Source organism: Chelonia mydas, chromosome 28 (genome assembly GCF_015237465.2).
Source record: "Chelonia mydas isolate rCheMyd1 chromosome 28, rCheMyd1.pri.v2, whole genome shotgun sequence".
Taxonomy (NCBI): Eukaryota; Metazoa; Chordata; order Testudines; family Cheloniidae; genus Chelonia; species Chelonia mydas.
Genome location: NC_051268.2, coordinates 862,833 through 876,274, shown reverse-complemented (window position 1 = coordinate 876,274; position 13,442 = coordinate 862,833). Strand labels below are relative to the sequence as shown.

At 67.4% G+C, this 13,442-nt stretch overlaps 2 protein-coding genes across 8 annotated transcripts in view; both read right to left on the bottom strand.

Moving 5' to 3' along the window:
• CHRNE (cholinergic receptor nicotinic epsilon subunit) overlaps positions 1-70 on the bottom strand; it is a 15,427-nt gene extending 15,357 nt beyond the window's left edge. The window contains exon 1 of the mRNA XM_043537074.1: positions 9-70. Coding sequence (XP_043393009.1) covers positions 9-70 — 62 coding nt within the window. The remainder of the gene's footprint in view (positions 1-8) is intronic.
• A 96-nt stretch (positions 71-166) lies between these two features.
• Positions 167-13,442, bottom strand: part of MINK1 (misshapen like kinase 1) — a gene marked incomplete at its 3' end in the record, with an annotated part of 51,839 nt that continues 38,563 nt past the window's right edge. The window contains 9 exon segments of one of the 7 annotated variants that reach the window (XM_037887307.2): positions 167-255; positions 708-820; positions 967-1,113; positions 3,154-3,242; positions 3,378-3,614; positions 3,757-3,936; positions 4,449-4,655; positions 11,984-12,070; positions 12,793-12,906. In XM_037887307.2, coding sequence (XP_037743235.1) covers positions 167-255; positions 708-820; positions 967-1,113; positions 3,154-3,242; positions 3,378-3,614; positions 3,757-3,936; positions 4,449-4,655; positions 11,984-12,070; positions 12,793-12,906 — 1,263 coding nt within the window. 7 annotated transcript variants of the gene reach the window in all.

The following is a 13,442-nucleotide window of genomic DNA, read 5'->3' as shown; positions in this document are numbered from 1 at the left end:
CAGATGGCCTGGCCACCCCAATTCCAACGCCCAGGGCCCTGCAGCCCCCCAGGACCGTCGGCATGCCCATGGTTCCAGCTCTACCAACAGAGGCGACCGCCCCAAACACTGTCCCACAGGGCGCCCCACATCCACCCCCCATGTCTCCCCCCACCCCGACACTCACCGCGGGCCGGCCGGGGCGCGAGCGGTGATCCTCCGCCTTGGGCTTGCTCACCAGGGGCAGGATGGGGGAGCTCTCCCTCTTGGATGCAGCTGGGGTGGGGGAGAGCGGGTCAGATCCGGGGGGCAGCAGGGGATGGGGGAGAGGGGCCCTGTGGGGCTGGGATTGCAGGGATGGGGGGGCATGGCATTTCGAGAATAGACCCCCCACCCCCCCAAGCCCTGCCCCACACCCCCTGGTGCCCCCACACCCCTACCCCCACCCCCTGTGCCCCCATGTCTTGCCCCACGCCCCCTGGTGCCCCCACCCCCTGTGCCCCATGTCTTGCCCTGGCACCCCCACCCCCTGTGCCCCCATGTCTTGCCCCACACCCCCTGGCACCCCCATGCCCCTATCCCCACCCCCGTGCCCCCATGTCTTGCCCCACACCCCCTGGTGCCCCCACACCCCTACCCCCACCCCCTGTGCCCCCATGTCTTGCCCCCCACCCCCTGTGCCCCACGTCTTGCCCCCCACCCCCTGGCGCCCCCCAGCCGGTCCCTACCCCCTATGCGGTTGCGCTCCAGGGAGCCGGCTTGGGGCAGGTTGGCGCTGCCCGCCTGCAGCAGGCTGTCGGCTCGCTCCCAGCCGGGGTCGCTGCGCCGCAGGTCCGGGTTGCTGCACGGCATGATGGGAAGGCAGAGCAGGAAGTGTCAGGTGGTGCCCACGCCCCCCACCCCGCGTCCCGGCCGGAGCCGGCCCGTCACCACCGGAGCAGCACCGTGTCCCAAGCAGCACCACCACCGCCGGCCACGCTCCATTACCTACTGGTGCTCGGCATGGGGGCCGGGGCCCGGCGCGGCCCCCCCCTGGGCGGCTGGGGAGGGGGCAGCGGTGCCGGGGGGTCCTCGGGCAGTACCCTCTCCAGCCGGCTGTGCATGTGGATGTGCCAGGCAGACTTGCTACGGGGTCTGTGGAGCGGAGATGAGGGTCACTGGTGCCTGGAGGGCAGCCAGAGGCAGGGGGTCCCCGGGTCACCAGCCGCCCCGCCCCAGAGGTGGCTGCATCTCGGCGCCGGGCGAGGGGTCCCCGGGTCACCAGCCGCCCCGCCCCAGAGGTGGCTGCATCTCAGCGCCGGGCGAGGGGTCCCTGGGTCACCAGCCGCCCTGCCCTAGAGGTGGCCGCATCTCGGCGCCAGGCGAGGGGTCCCCATGTCACCAGTCGCCCCGCCCGAGAGGTGGCTGCATCTCGGCGCCGGGCGAGGGGTCCCCGAGTCACCAGCCGCCCCGCCCCAGAGGTGGCTGCATCTCGGCGCCGGGAGAGGGGTCCCTGGGTGTGACGAAGTGGGACTGTTCTTAATGTTTCCTCTGAATAGTGTGGGGGTGCCTCAGTTTCCCCTAGGCAGTTCTTAAGTCTCTAGGGGGTGGGGTAAGGGTGTATGATCCTTGCAGAGCCGTAGAGGGCAGGTGTGTGCAGGGGTCTGGACACAGAGAATGGCCGACACCCTGTTTCCTGGCCACGGATGGCCTGGCCCTTCCCCGCTGCCAGGTGAGAGCTAAAGGGCTGGAGAACAAAGGAATCCGGTGACCTCCTGGCCCGGGAAAGGAACAAAGCCCAGAGCAGGGGGGGCTGGAGGGGGTTTCAGTTTGGGGCTGGCTGGGACATGGAGTGAAGGGCAGACGTGGTTGTCTGGCTCCCTGCCCCCCAAAATGGACCCGGCTGAGGGGTCCTGTTCTCTGTACCTACAAGCTCTGTGTCAGACCATGTTCCTGTCGTCTAATAAACCTCCGTTTTACTGGCTGGCTGAGAGTCCCGTCTGACTGCGGAGTTAGGGGGCAGGACCCTCTGGCCCCCCCAGGACCCCGCCTGGGCGGACTCGCTGTGGGAAGCGCACGGAGGGGCAGAGGAGGCTGAATGCTCCGAGGTCAGACCCAGGAAGGTGGAGCCGGGGGAGCTGTGTGTCCTGCAGACAGGCTGCTCACAGAAAGGCGACTGCCCCAGAGTCCTGCCTGGCTTCATGGGGAGCAGCTCCAGAGCATCGCCCGGGGACTCCGTGACACTGGGTCACGAGCCGCCCTGCCCCAGAGGTGGCTGCATCTTGGCTCCAGCCAGTAGGACCAGCCGAAGTAGGAGCAGCTGCCCTGGGAGGCGGAGGGGAGGTGGGGCGCTGCCCAGATGCACATCTAGGAGTCCCCGCCCCCCACAGCTCCCGAACGAACTGACAAGAGATGGGAGGGGAAACTGAGGCAGAGCGCGGCAGCGTGTCTTGCTGAAGGTGACCAGAAGATCACTGGCAGAGTCGGGAATAGAACCCAGGTGTCCTGGCCACTAGAGTCTGTCAAGGAGAAGCCTGAGGGAAGAGGGGGATGGTGGGGTACTGGGGGGACCCCAAGGGACGGGGGAATTGGACTGGGTACCTGAGTGCGCTGGGCATGGGCTCCAAGGCATTAAGAGGACTGGGGCCGTGGCAGAGCCAGGCCCGAGCGATATGGGCGGCAGGGTGAGAGGGGGACTGGGCTCGGGGCCAAAGCGATATAGGGGTCAGGGAGACTGTGGGGGCGGGCTCGGGGCCCGAGTGGCCGGGTCAGGGCCTGAGGGGGTCAGCGTGATGGGGCGCAGGGCTTGGGGCCCGAGGGGGCAGCGTGACCGGGGGGGCCGGGCTCGGGGCCCAATGGGGCAGGGGGATGGGGGGCCGGGCCCAGGGTGATGGGGGGCGAGGCTTGGGGCCCGAGGGGGCAGGGTGACGGGGGGGCCGGGCTTGGGGGCCCAAGGGGGCAGGGCGACGGGGGAGGGGACAGGCTCGGGGCCCGAGGGGGCTGGGCGACGGGGCGGGGGGACGGGCTCGGGGCCCGAAGGGGCAGGGCGACGGGGCGGGGGGACGGGCTCGGGGCCCGAGGGGGCAGGGTGATGCGGGGGGGGGAAGGGCTCGGGGCCCGAAGGGGCAGGGCGACGGGGGAGGGGACGGGCTCGGGGCCCGGGCGACGGGGGGCCCGGGAGGGCGGCGGCCTTACCTGGCTCTGACGGCGTGGCCCTGCCGGGCGCTGCCCCCGGCCCCGCTGGCGTTGAGCGTGGTGGCGATGGACGACGTTCGCTGGGGCACCTGGTGGGGGGGAGGGAGCAGAGCGGTGAGGGGGCGTCGGCCCCAGGAATCCCGCCTCCCCTCCCCCGCCGTCCAGGCCTGCCCCTCACCCCGGCCTCTGGGCGCCGAGGGGGAGGCGCGCGGGCGGCCCCTTACCTTGGGCGGGGCCTCGGGCTCGGTGCGGCCCCAGGGCCCCCGCGGGGCGGCGGGGCCGGGCGTCTCCGAGGTGGGGTCCGAGTTCTGGCGGGCCATGGCGGCGCGGGCCGGGGCAGGCGCGGCGGGGCCCTGCACGGGGAAGGCCGCCACGGTCTTGGTGGGCTGCTCCTGCAGGGACTGGGAGCGCGGCACCGGCGCGGCGTAGGGCTTCAGCGGCACCCGGTGCGCCAGGTGGCTCTGCGGGGAGGGGAGCCGTCACCGCCAGGCCCCTGGGGCACCCCCCCCATGCCCTAGACACCCGCAGGGACAGAACCCCGGAGCCCTGCCCCGGGGTCGAGGGGAGGGAGGCGGCTCACACGCGCTGCCCCCCACGCCCTACCTTGTGCTGCCCCTCCTGCGGCTCGACGGGGCGCTGCATGGGCGGGGTCTGGGCCGCGGGGCCGGAGCCCAGGGACACGGGCTCCGAGCGCGTCTGCAGGGCCGGGTCGGACGCGGTGCCGCCCAGCTTGGCCTGCGCCGCCGGCGAGCTCTGCTTATTCAGCCGCGACCGCTCCTCCACCTGCAGGGGGAGAGCATGGCAGGGAACCCAGGAGTCCTGGCTCCCAACCCACCCTGCTCTAACCCACCAGCCCCCACCCCCCTCCCAGAGCCGGGGAGGGAACCCAGGAGTCCTGGCTCCCAACCCACCCTGCTCTAACCCACCAGCCCCCACCCCACTCCCAGGGCCGGGGGGGGAACCCAGGAGTCCTGGCTCCCAACCCACCCTGCTCTCACCACTAGCTCCCACCCCCCTCCCAGAGCCGGGGAGAGAACCCAGGAGTCCTGGCTCCCAGCCCTCCCCGCTCTAACCACTAGCCCCCACCTCGCTCCCAGAGCCGGGGAGGGAACCCAGGAGTCCTGGCTCCCAGCGCCCCCTGCTCTCACCCACCAGCCCCCACCCCCCCCCAGAGCTGGGGAGGGAACCCCGTCTGTACCCACGACTGGCTGGCTCTGGGTCTCGCAGCCCTGGCAGGGTCTGGCACTGGCCCAGCTGCTTGCTAGCCTGTGCCTGGGTCCCCCCGCCCCCCGCACCTCCCGGGCCCAGGCGGGCTTGTCGGCGGCGTGGGCGCTCCGGTTGTAGTGGTAGAGGGGCTTCTTCTCGCTCGCCGGCGCCCCCTGCGGCGGCTTCTGGAGCTGCTGCTGCTGCTGCAGGGACTTCAGGTAGGCGTGCTCCTGCTGCAGCTGGCGCTGGAGCCGCTCCGACTGCCGCTGCTCCTCCAGCTGCTTCCGCTTGTACTCCTGGGGGGGGGCAGGGTCAGGGGCTCCGGGGGCGCCACCGCAGGGCCGGCCAGGGGACCCCGGCGGCCTGACACACGCGCTCACACAGGCGGGGGGACCCCGGCGGCCTGGCACGCGCGCCCACGGGGGGACCCCGGCGGCCTGGCACGCGCGCCCACCGGGGGGGGGGAGCCCGGCGGCCTGGCACGCGCGCCCACGGGCGGGGGGGAGCCCGGCGGCCTGGCACGCGCGCCCACGGGCGGGGGGGAGCCCGGCGGCCTGGCACGCGCGCCCACGGGCGGGGGGGAGCCCGGCGGCCTGGCACGCACGCCCACGGGCAGGGGGGACCCCGGCGTCCTGACACACGCAAGCACACGGACAGGGGGGACCCCGGCATCCTGACACACGCTCACACAGGCAGGGGAGACCCCGGCGTTCTGACACACGCACGCACACGGGCAGGGGGGACCCCGGCGTCCTGACGCGCTCACACAGGCAGGGGGGACCCCGGCGTCCTGACACACACACGCACACAGGCAGGGGGGACCCCGGCGTCCTGACACACGCACGCACACGGACAGGGGGGACCCCGGCGTCCTGACACACGCACGCACACGGACAGGGGGGACCCCGGCGTCCTGACACACGCACGCACACGGGCAGGGGGGACCCCGGCGTCCTGACACACGCACACACACAGGCAGGGGGGACCCCGGCGTCCTGACACGTGCGCACACAGGCAGGGGGGTGTGACGATGTGACGCAGCAGGGAGGGGGGAGTGTTGACCTGGGAATGTGCCCTGGGGACGGGAGACCTGAGAGCCTGTTACCTGAGCCAGGAGGGGGAGGGGGAGGTAACACCTCTGCCCAGGAATGTGGACGGAGGCTGCAGCAGGGAACCTGCTCGGTGGGTTTAGTTTCAGGTTGGGGCTGGGTGGAGGAACACAGGGAACCCCAGGGCTGGGGTCTAAGCTCCCTGCTCCCCCAGAAGGACTTCACTGAGGGGTCCTGGGTGTACCCACAAGCTCTGTTTTGGACTGTGTTCCTGTTGTCCAATAAACCTTCTGTTTTACTGGCTGGCTGAGAGTCTCAGTGAATCCCAGGAAGAGGGGTGCAGGGCCTGGACTCCCCCACACTCCGTGACAACTGGTGGCAGCGGTGGGATCTACTGCACCCCGTGAACGGCGCTTCCTGCAGTAAGTGACTGGGGAACAGTAAAACGAAGGGGGATTGACGGGGACCAGGTGTGCTGAAGATTCAGAGAGAGACGGTTTCAGGGGGCGGTTAACCCCTGGGAGTGTGTGACCAGAGAGAAGGACTTTTGCAGTAACAGGGTCCCCCGGGGGATTGCAGCGAGCGGTCCCAGGGGCGGAGGAGTCTGCAGCTCGACCCTGGCAAAGATGTGGTGACCTCAAGAAGGACTGGCACACTAGGGGTTTTTCCTGGAAAACGTGGACAGCTGCCCGGCCTGCGAGTGGCCAGCAGGGAGATGTACGCTAAACGCCTTAAGAGCGACCTGGTGGAGCTGTGCAGGCAGAGGGGGCTGCGCATCGGGAGGTCCACCAAGGAACAGCTGATTGCCCAGCTGGAGGAGAGGGATCGCTTGGATGACCCGATCCCTGTCCCTGAGGGAAGCCGCCCGGCGGACGCAGCGAGGGCCCTGGGGCCTGACCAGGCTGGGAGGGGTCAGACTGCTGCCCAGGACACCCCGAGACCCTTCCTACCTATGCCTGGGGGAGGGGTTGGGGGAAGCCCAGCGAATACCGAGGGCACCCTGACCCCAGCAGCCAGCAGGGGATCCTCCCAGCGGAGCTCCCCATCCCTGGAGCGGATGCGGCTGGAATGGGAGAGGGAGAGGAAAATGAGGGAGCTGGAGGATCATGAAAAACAACGTCAACATGAGGAGAAACAACGTCAACATGAGCAGGAGGAGAAGGAGAAACAACGTCAACATGAGCAGGAGGAGAAGGAGAGGGAGCGTCAGGAGAAGGAGAGGGAGCGTCAGGAGAAGGAGAGGGAGCGTCAGGAGAAGGAGAGGGAACGTCAACATGAGCAGCAGGAGAAGGAGAAACAAAGACAGCATGAACTGGAGCTGGCCAGGCTGAGGAGCAGTGGGGCCCCGGCTGCGGTGAGTGAGGGGGGACCCAAGACTGCAAGGAGCTTTGATAAGTGCTTCCTGGCCCAGCGGAAGGAGGGGGAGGACATAGATAGCTTCCTGACGGCCTTTGAGAATGCCTGCGAGATGCACAGGGTTGACCCTGCAGACAGGCTCCAGTTCCTCACCCCCTTACTGGACCCCAAAGCCGTGGAGGTCTACAGCCGGATGACAGGGGCAGAGGCAGGGGACTATGAACTGTTCAAACAGGCCCTGCTCCGTGAATTTGGGCTGACCCCTGAGATGTACCGGAGAAGGTTCCGGGGTCAGCGTAAAACGCCTGAGGTCACCTACCTACAACTGGTCAACAGGATGCAGGGATATGCCCGCAAGTGGACAGCGGGGGCCCAAACTAAAGAGGACCTGCTTGACCTGTTCGTACTGGAGCACCTGTATGAACAGTGCCCTTCCGACCTGAGGCTGTGGCTGGTGGACAAAAAGCTCGCGAACCCCCAGCATGCAGGGCAGCTGGCCGACGAGTTTGTGAACAGTCGGTCAGGGGGTAGCCGGGAGGAGTCCCAAAAGAACAGGCCCCCCCCGATGCAGAGAGAGAGTCACCATGGGGCCTCCCAGCGGGGAAATAGGGAGAACCCCCTCCAAAGGGGAACGCCTGGTGTCGGGCCCCTCCGACCCGCTCGAGGGGACCAACGTGACCTGAGCTGCTATCACTGTGGCCAGAGAGGCCACGTACGGACCCAGTGCCCCGGGCTCAGGGACAAACTGAGCAGACCCAACCTACCCAGGGTTAACTGGGTAGGGACTCAGCTGGACGAGGGGCAGGCGACCCAGGAAAGGGGGGCTACCAGTTTACCACCTGCTCAGGAGGGAAGAGTACCCCGAGCCAGCCCCGCCAGAGGGCTGGAGGCTCTGGACTCAGGGTGCTCGGTTTACAGGGTGGGCGCGAGGCTGTCCCTCCGGAGAGAGTGCCTTGTTCCCCTGGAGGTGGATGGGAGGAAGGTCAATGGATACTGGGATACGGGCGCGGAGGTGACGCTGGCCCGGCCCGAGGTGGTGGCCCCAGACCGGGTGGTGCCCAACACCTACCTGACCCTGACGGGGGTGGGCGGGACCCCATTTAAGGTGCCCGTGGCAAGGGTACACCTGAAATGGGGGGCCAAGGAGGGCCCCAAGGATGTGGGGGTACACCACCATTTGCCCACTGAAGTTTTGATGGGGGGAGACCTAGAGGACTGGCCAAGCGACCCCCAGACCGCCCTGGTTGTGACCCGTAGCCAGAGCTGGCGAGGGGCACTGCGACCTGACCCTGGGGAGGGTACCACACTGGAGGCGCGAGACCCTACTCGGGTGGGGAGGGAGCGCCGAGGGGCACGGCTCAGAGAGGCTGCGGCCTCAGACCTGGCCACGGAGGGGGAACCGGGCCCCATCCCTTCCCCAGCCGCTGAGTTCCAGGCCGAGTTGAGGAAAGATCCCTCCTTGCAGAAGCTCAGGGACCTGGCCGACCTCAGTGAGGGACGAACCATGAGGAGAGGCTGCCAGGAGAGGTTCCTGTGGGAGAAGGGGTTCCTGTACCGAGAATGGGCTCCCCCAGGGGAAGGGGAGTCCTGTGGGATCAGGAGGCAGCTGGTGGTCCCCCAGAAGTACCGCCGCAAGCTCCTGTCCCTGGCCCATGACATCCCCCTCGCAGGGCACCAGGGAATCCGGCGCACCCGGCAGAGGTTGCTACAGAACTTTTACTGGCCCGGGGTCTTTACCACCGTCCGGCAGTATTGCCGATCCTGTGACCCCTGTCAGAGGGTGGGGAAGGCCCGGGACAAGGGGAAAGCGGCCTTGAGACCTTTGCCCATCATAGAGGAGCCTTTCCAGAAGGTGGCCATGGACATCGTGGGGCCTCTCAGCAAGACGACCCGGTCGGGGAAGAAATACATTCTGGTGGTGGTAGATTTCGCCACCCGCTACCCCGAGGCAGTGCCCTTAGCTTCCATTGAAGCAGACACCGTGGCAGATGCGCTCCTGACCATTTTCAGCCGAGTGGGGTTCCCCAGGGAAGTCTTGACAGACCAAGGCTCCAACTTCATGTCAGCCCTGCTCCGGTGCTTGTGGGAGAAATGTGGGGTCCGGCACGACTGGGCCTCAGCGTATCACCCCCAGTCCAATGGGCTGGTGGAGAGGTTTAACGGGACGCTAAAGATGATGCTGAAAACCTTTATGAACCAGCACCCACAGGATTGGGACAAGTACTTACCTCACCTGCTGTTCGCGTACAGGGAGGTGCCCCAGGAGTCTACCGGATTTTCGCCTTTCGAACTGTTATATGGAAGGAGGGTGAGGGGCCCCCTGGACCTGATGAGAGACGAGTGGGAGGGGAAGGCCACTCCCGATGGAGAGTCAGTGGTGGAGTATGTCCTGACCTTCCGAGAGAGACTGGCTGAACTCATGGGCCTGGCCAGGGAGAATCTGGCCAGAGCCCAGAGGAAGCAGAAGGTCTGGTATGACCGCACGGCGCGGGCCCGTGCCTACGCCACCGGGGATCAGGTGATGGTTCTCATCCCCGTGAGAAAGAACAAACTACAGGCCGCCTGGGAGGGCCCGTTCAAGGTCGTCAAGCAGCTCAATGAGGTAAACTATGTGGTGGAGCTGTCGAACCGGGCCCACCACCGCCGGGTGTACCATGTGAATATGATGAAGCCATATTATGCCAGGGGGAATGTGGTGTTAGCTGTGTGTGGTCAGTGGGAGGAGCAGGGAGATGACCCTTTAGTAGATCTGTTCCCTGGGACCAGAGCTGGTTCCCCCCTGGAAACAATTCCCCTCTCGGATCAGCTCACCCCTGCCCAGCAAGCTGAGGTGAGGGGGGTGCTGCATCCCTACCGACAGCTGTTTTCCAACCAGCCTGGACGCACTAATCTGACTGTCCACCGGGTGCAGACGGGGTCGCACCCGCCGATAAGATGCTCCCCCTTCCGAGTCACAGGGAAAACTGCTCAGGACCTGGAAAGAGAGGTCCGGGACATGCTGGCTTTGGGGGTGATCCAGCCATCGGCCAGCCCTTGGGCCTCGCCGGTGGTGCTGGTCCCCAAAAAGGATGGGTCAGTCCGGTTCTGTGTGGACTATCGGAAGCTCAATGCCATCACTGTATCGGATGCCTACCCCATGCCCAGGCCTGACGAGCTCCTAGACAAGCTGGGAGGAGCTCGGTACCTTACCACCATGGACCTTACAAAGGGCTACTGGCAAGTGCCGCTGGATGCAGATGCCCGGCTGAAATCGGCCTTTATCACCCCTCTGGGGCTCTATGAGTTTCTGACCCTGCCTTTCGGCCTCAAGGGAGCGCCGGCCACCTTCCAGCGCCTGGTGGACCAGCTCCTGAGGGGGATGGAGAGTTTTGCCGTGGCGTATATTGACGACATCTGTGTCTTTAGCCAGACCTGGGAGGACCACGTGTCCCAGGTTAGACAAGTGCTGGACCGACTCCAGGGGGCTGGGCTGACTGTCAAAGCGGAGAAGTGCAAGGTGGGGATGGCTGAAGTATCTTACCTGGGCCATCGGGTGGGGAGCGGCCGCCTAAAGCCGGAACCGGCCAAGGTGGAGGTGATCAGAGACTGGCCCGCTCCCCACACCAAAAAGCAGGTCCAAGCCTTTATTGGGATGGCAGGATACTACCGAAGATTTGTGCCCCACTTTAGCGCCATAGCCACCCCCATCACTGAGCTATGCAAGAAGGGGAAGCCAGACAAGGTGGTCTGGACCGAGCAGTGCCAGGAGGCTTTCCGGGCGCTGAAGGAGGCTCTGGTCAGTGGCCCAGTTCTGGCAAACCCAGACTTTGACAAGCCCTTTGTGGTGTTCACCGACGCCTCCGACACGGGACTGGGGGCGGTGTTAATGCAGGAGGATGAAAAGGGGGAGAGACACCCCATCGTGTACCTGAGCAAGAAGTTGCTACCCCGGGAGCAACACTACGCGGCCATCGAGAAGGAGTGCCTGGCCATGGTGTGGGCCCTCAAGAAACTAGAGCCCTATCTCTTCGGGCGACACTTCACCGTGTACACCGACCACTCTCCCCTGACCTGGCTGCACCAGATGAAAGGAGCCAACGCCAAGCTCCTGAGGTGGAGCCTGCTCCTGCAGGATTACGACATGGACGTGGTCCATGTGAAGGGAAGTGCCAACCTGATAGCGGATGCGCTGTCCCGGAGAGGGGGCCCCGAACTTCCCCAGGTCACTGGTCACAGTGACCCCGCTCAGTTCAGTCTCGAAGGGGGGAGAGATGTGACGATGTGACGCAGCAGGGAGGGGGGAGTGTTGACCTGGGAATGTGCCCTGGGGACGGGAGACCTGAGAGCCTGTTACCTGAGCCAGGAGGGGGAGGGGGAGGTAACACCTCTGCCCAGGAATGTGGACGGAGGCTGCAGCAGGGAACCTGCTCGGTGGGTTTAGTTTCAGGTTGGGGCTGGGTGGAGGAACACAGGGAACCCCAGGGCTGGGGTCTAAGCTCCCTGCTCCCCCAGAAGGACTTCACTGAGGGGTCCTGGGTGTACCCACAAGCTCTGTTTTGGACTGTGTTCCTGTTGTCCAATAAACCTTCTGTTTTACTGGCTGGCTGAGAGTCTCAGTGAATCCCAGGAAGAGGGGTGCAGGGCCTGGACTCCCCCACACTCCGTGACAGGGGGACCCCGGCGTCCTGACACGCGCACCCACACAGGCAGGGGGGACCCCGGCGTCCTGACACGCGCTCACACAGGCAGGGGGGACCCCGGCGTCCTGACACACGCACGCACAGGCAGGGAGGACCCCGGCGTCCTGACACACACACGCACACAGGCAGGGGGGACCCCGGCGTCCTGACATGCGCACCCCGGAGATGCCCCCTGGGAGGATGCAGGGTTAGTAGGGGTAAATCTCAGACCCTGCCCTCCCTGGGGTGGCCCCCAGCAGCTCTCCCCACCCCCGCCGGATGGGGGCAGCCATGGGCTGAGGGGGATCTCTGCCCCCCCCGTGGCACAGCCTGGCGGGAGTGGACACTGCCCCCCAGCGCCCCCGCCCCCTGGCCAAACACCGGGCCTCGGCGCGCTCTGCACTGGGAGTATTCGCCACGGCTGAGTGCAGGGCAGAGCAGCCCCCAGGCTGCTCCAACTGGGGCATCCCCCCAGCGCGGCTGCGGGGGCGGGGCCAGCTCCGAGGGAGGCTGCAGCGAGGGATGGGGGCGCGCCCCCCCCCGGGGGTGCAGCCCGGTTACCAGAAGCAGGGCCTGTTCCTGCAGTAGCTGCTGCTGGAGGATTTCCAGCTGCCTCTGCTCCTCCTCTAACTTGTGCCTGATATACTCCTGGAGAGGGACGGACAGACAGACAGAGACAGGTCACAGCGCAGGGAGCGAGAAGAGGAGGGGGAGTGGGCCCAGACCCCCCCGGGGAGACCCGCCAGCTGGGGGCCAGGGCAGACTTGAACCCATGGCCAAGCGGTCTAGTGCACTGACCCCGGGGGGGGGGGGGGGGGGGGGAGAGGGGCTCCAAGTTCACAAGATCAGAAGTAGGAATAGAATAGAACCCAGGAGTCCCGGCTGCCAGCCCCCCTGCTCTAAGCCACCGGACCCCACTCCCTGCCAGAGCCGGGGAGAGAACCCAGGAGTCCCGGCTTCCAGCCCCCCCTGCTCTAACGCCCCAGCCCCCGCTCCCCTCCCAGAGCCGGGGAGAGAACCCAGGAGTCCTGGCTCCCAGCCCCCCCTGCTCTAACCCACCAGCCCCCACTCCCCTCTCAAAGCCAGAAAGAGAACCCAGGAGTCCTGGCTGCCAGCCCCCCTGCTCTAGCCCACCAGCCCCCACTCCCCTGCTGAAGCCTCCGTCTCCTGCTAGGTCCCTCGCTGAGGCCCCGCCTGGCTCGGACGAGGGGAACGTGGGGTGCCAGGCAGCTGGAGTCCCTGGGGTGCTGATCTCCCCACGGCGCAGCGGCGGCTGCAGGGAGTCCCCAGGGCCGCAGCCCCCTGGCCCCGCCCCCCAACCCCCGTCGGGGGGAGCTGGGCTGAGCAAGGCCGGGGGGTGCGGGCGGTACCTGCTCGCGCTCCGCCTGCCTGCGCTCCTCCTCCCGCCGCAGCACCTGCATGTCCTCCAGCCGCCGCTGCTGCTCCTTCTCCTGCAGCTTCCGCTGCGCCCGCTCCCGCCGCTGCTGCTGTGGAGGGAGGAGCCAGCGGGGCAGGTGGGACCGGCCGTGTGCGGGGCCCAGGGGTCCTGGCTGCCAGCCCCCCTGCCCTGACCCCCCGGAGCCGGGGAGAGAACCCGGGCGTCCTGGCTCCCCGCCCCCCTGCTCTGACCCACCAGTGCCCACTCCCTTCCCGGAGCCGGGGAGAGAACCCGGGAGTCCTGGCTCCCAGCCCTCTCCTCTGACCCACCAGCCCCCACTGCCGTCTCGGAGCCGGGGAGAGAACCCGGGAGTCCTGGTTCCCAGCCCTCCTGCTCTGATCCCTCCCGGAGCCGGGGAGAGAACCCAGGAGTCCTGGTTCCCAGCCCCCCTGCTCTGACCCACCAGTGCCCACTCCCTTCCCGGAGCTGGGGAGAGAACCCGGGAGTCCTGGTTCCCAGCCCCCCTGCTCTGACCCCTCCCGGAGCCGGGGAGAGAACCCAGGCGTCCTGGCTCCCAGGCCCCCTGCTCTGACCCCTCCCGGAGCCGGGGAGAGAACCCGGGAGTCCCGGCTCCCAGCTCCC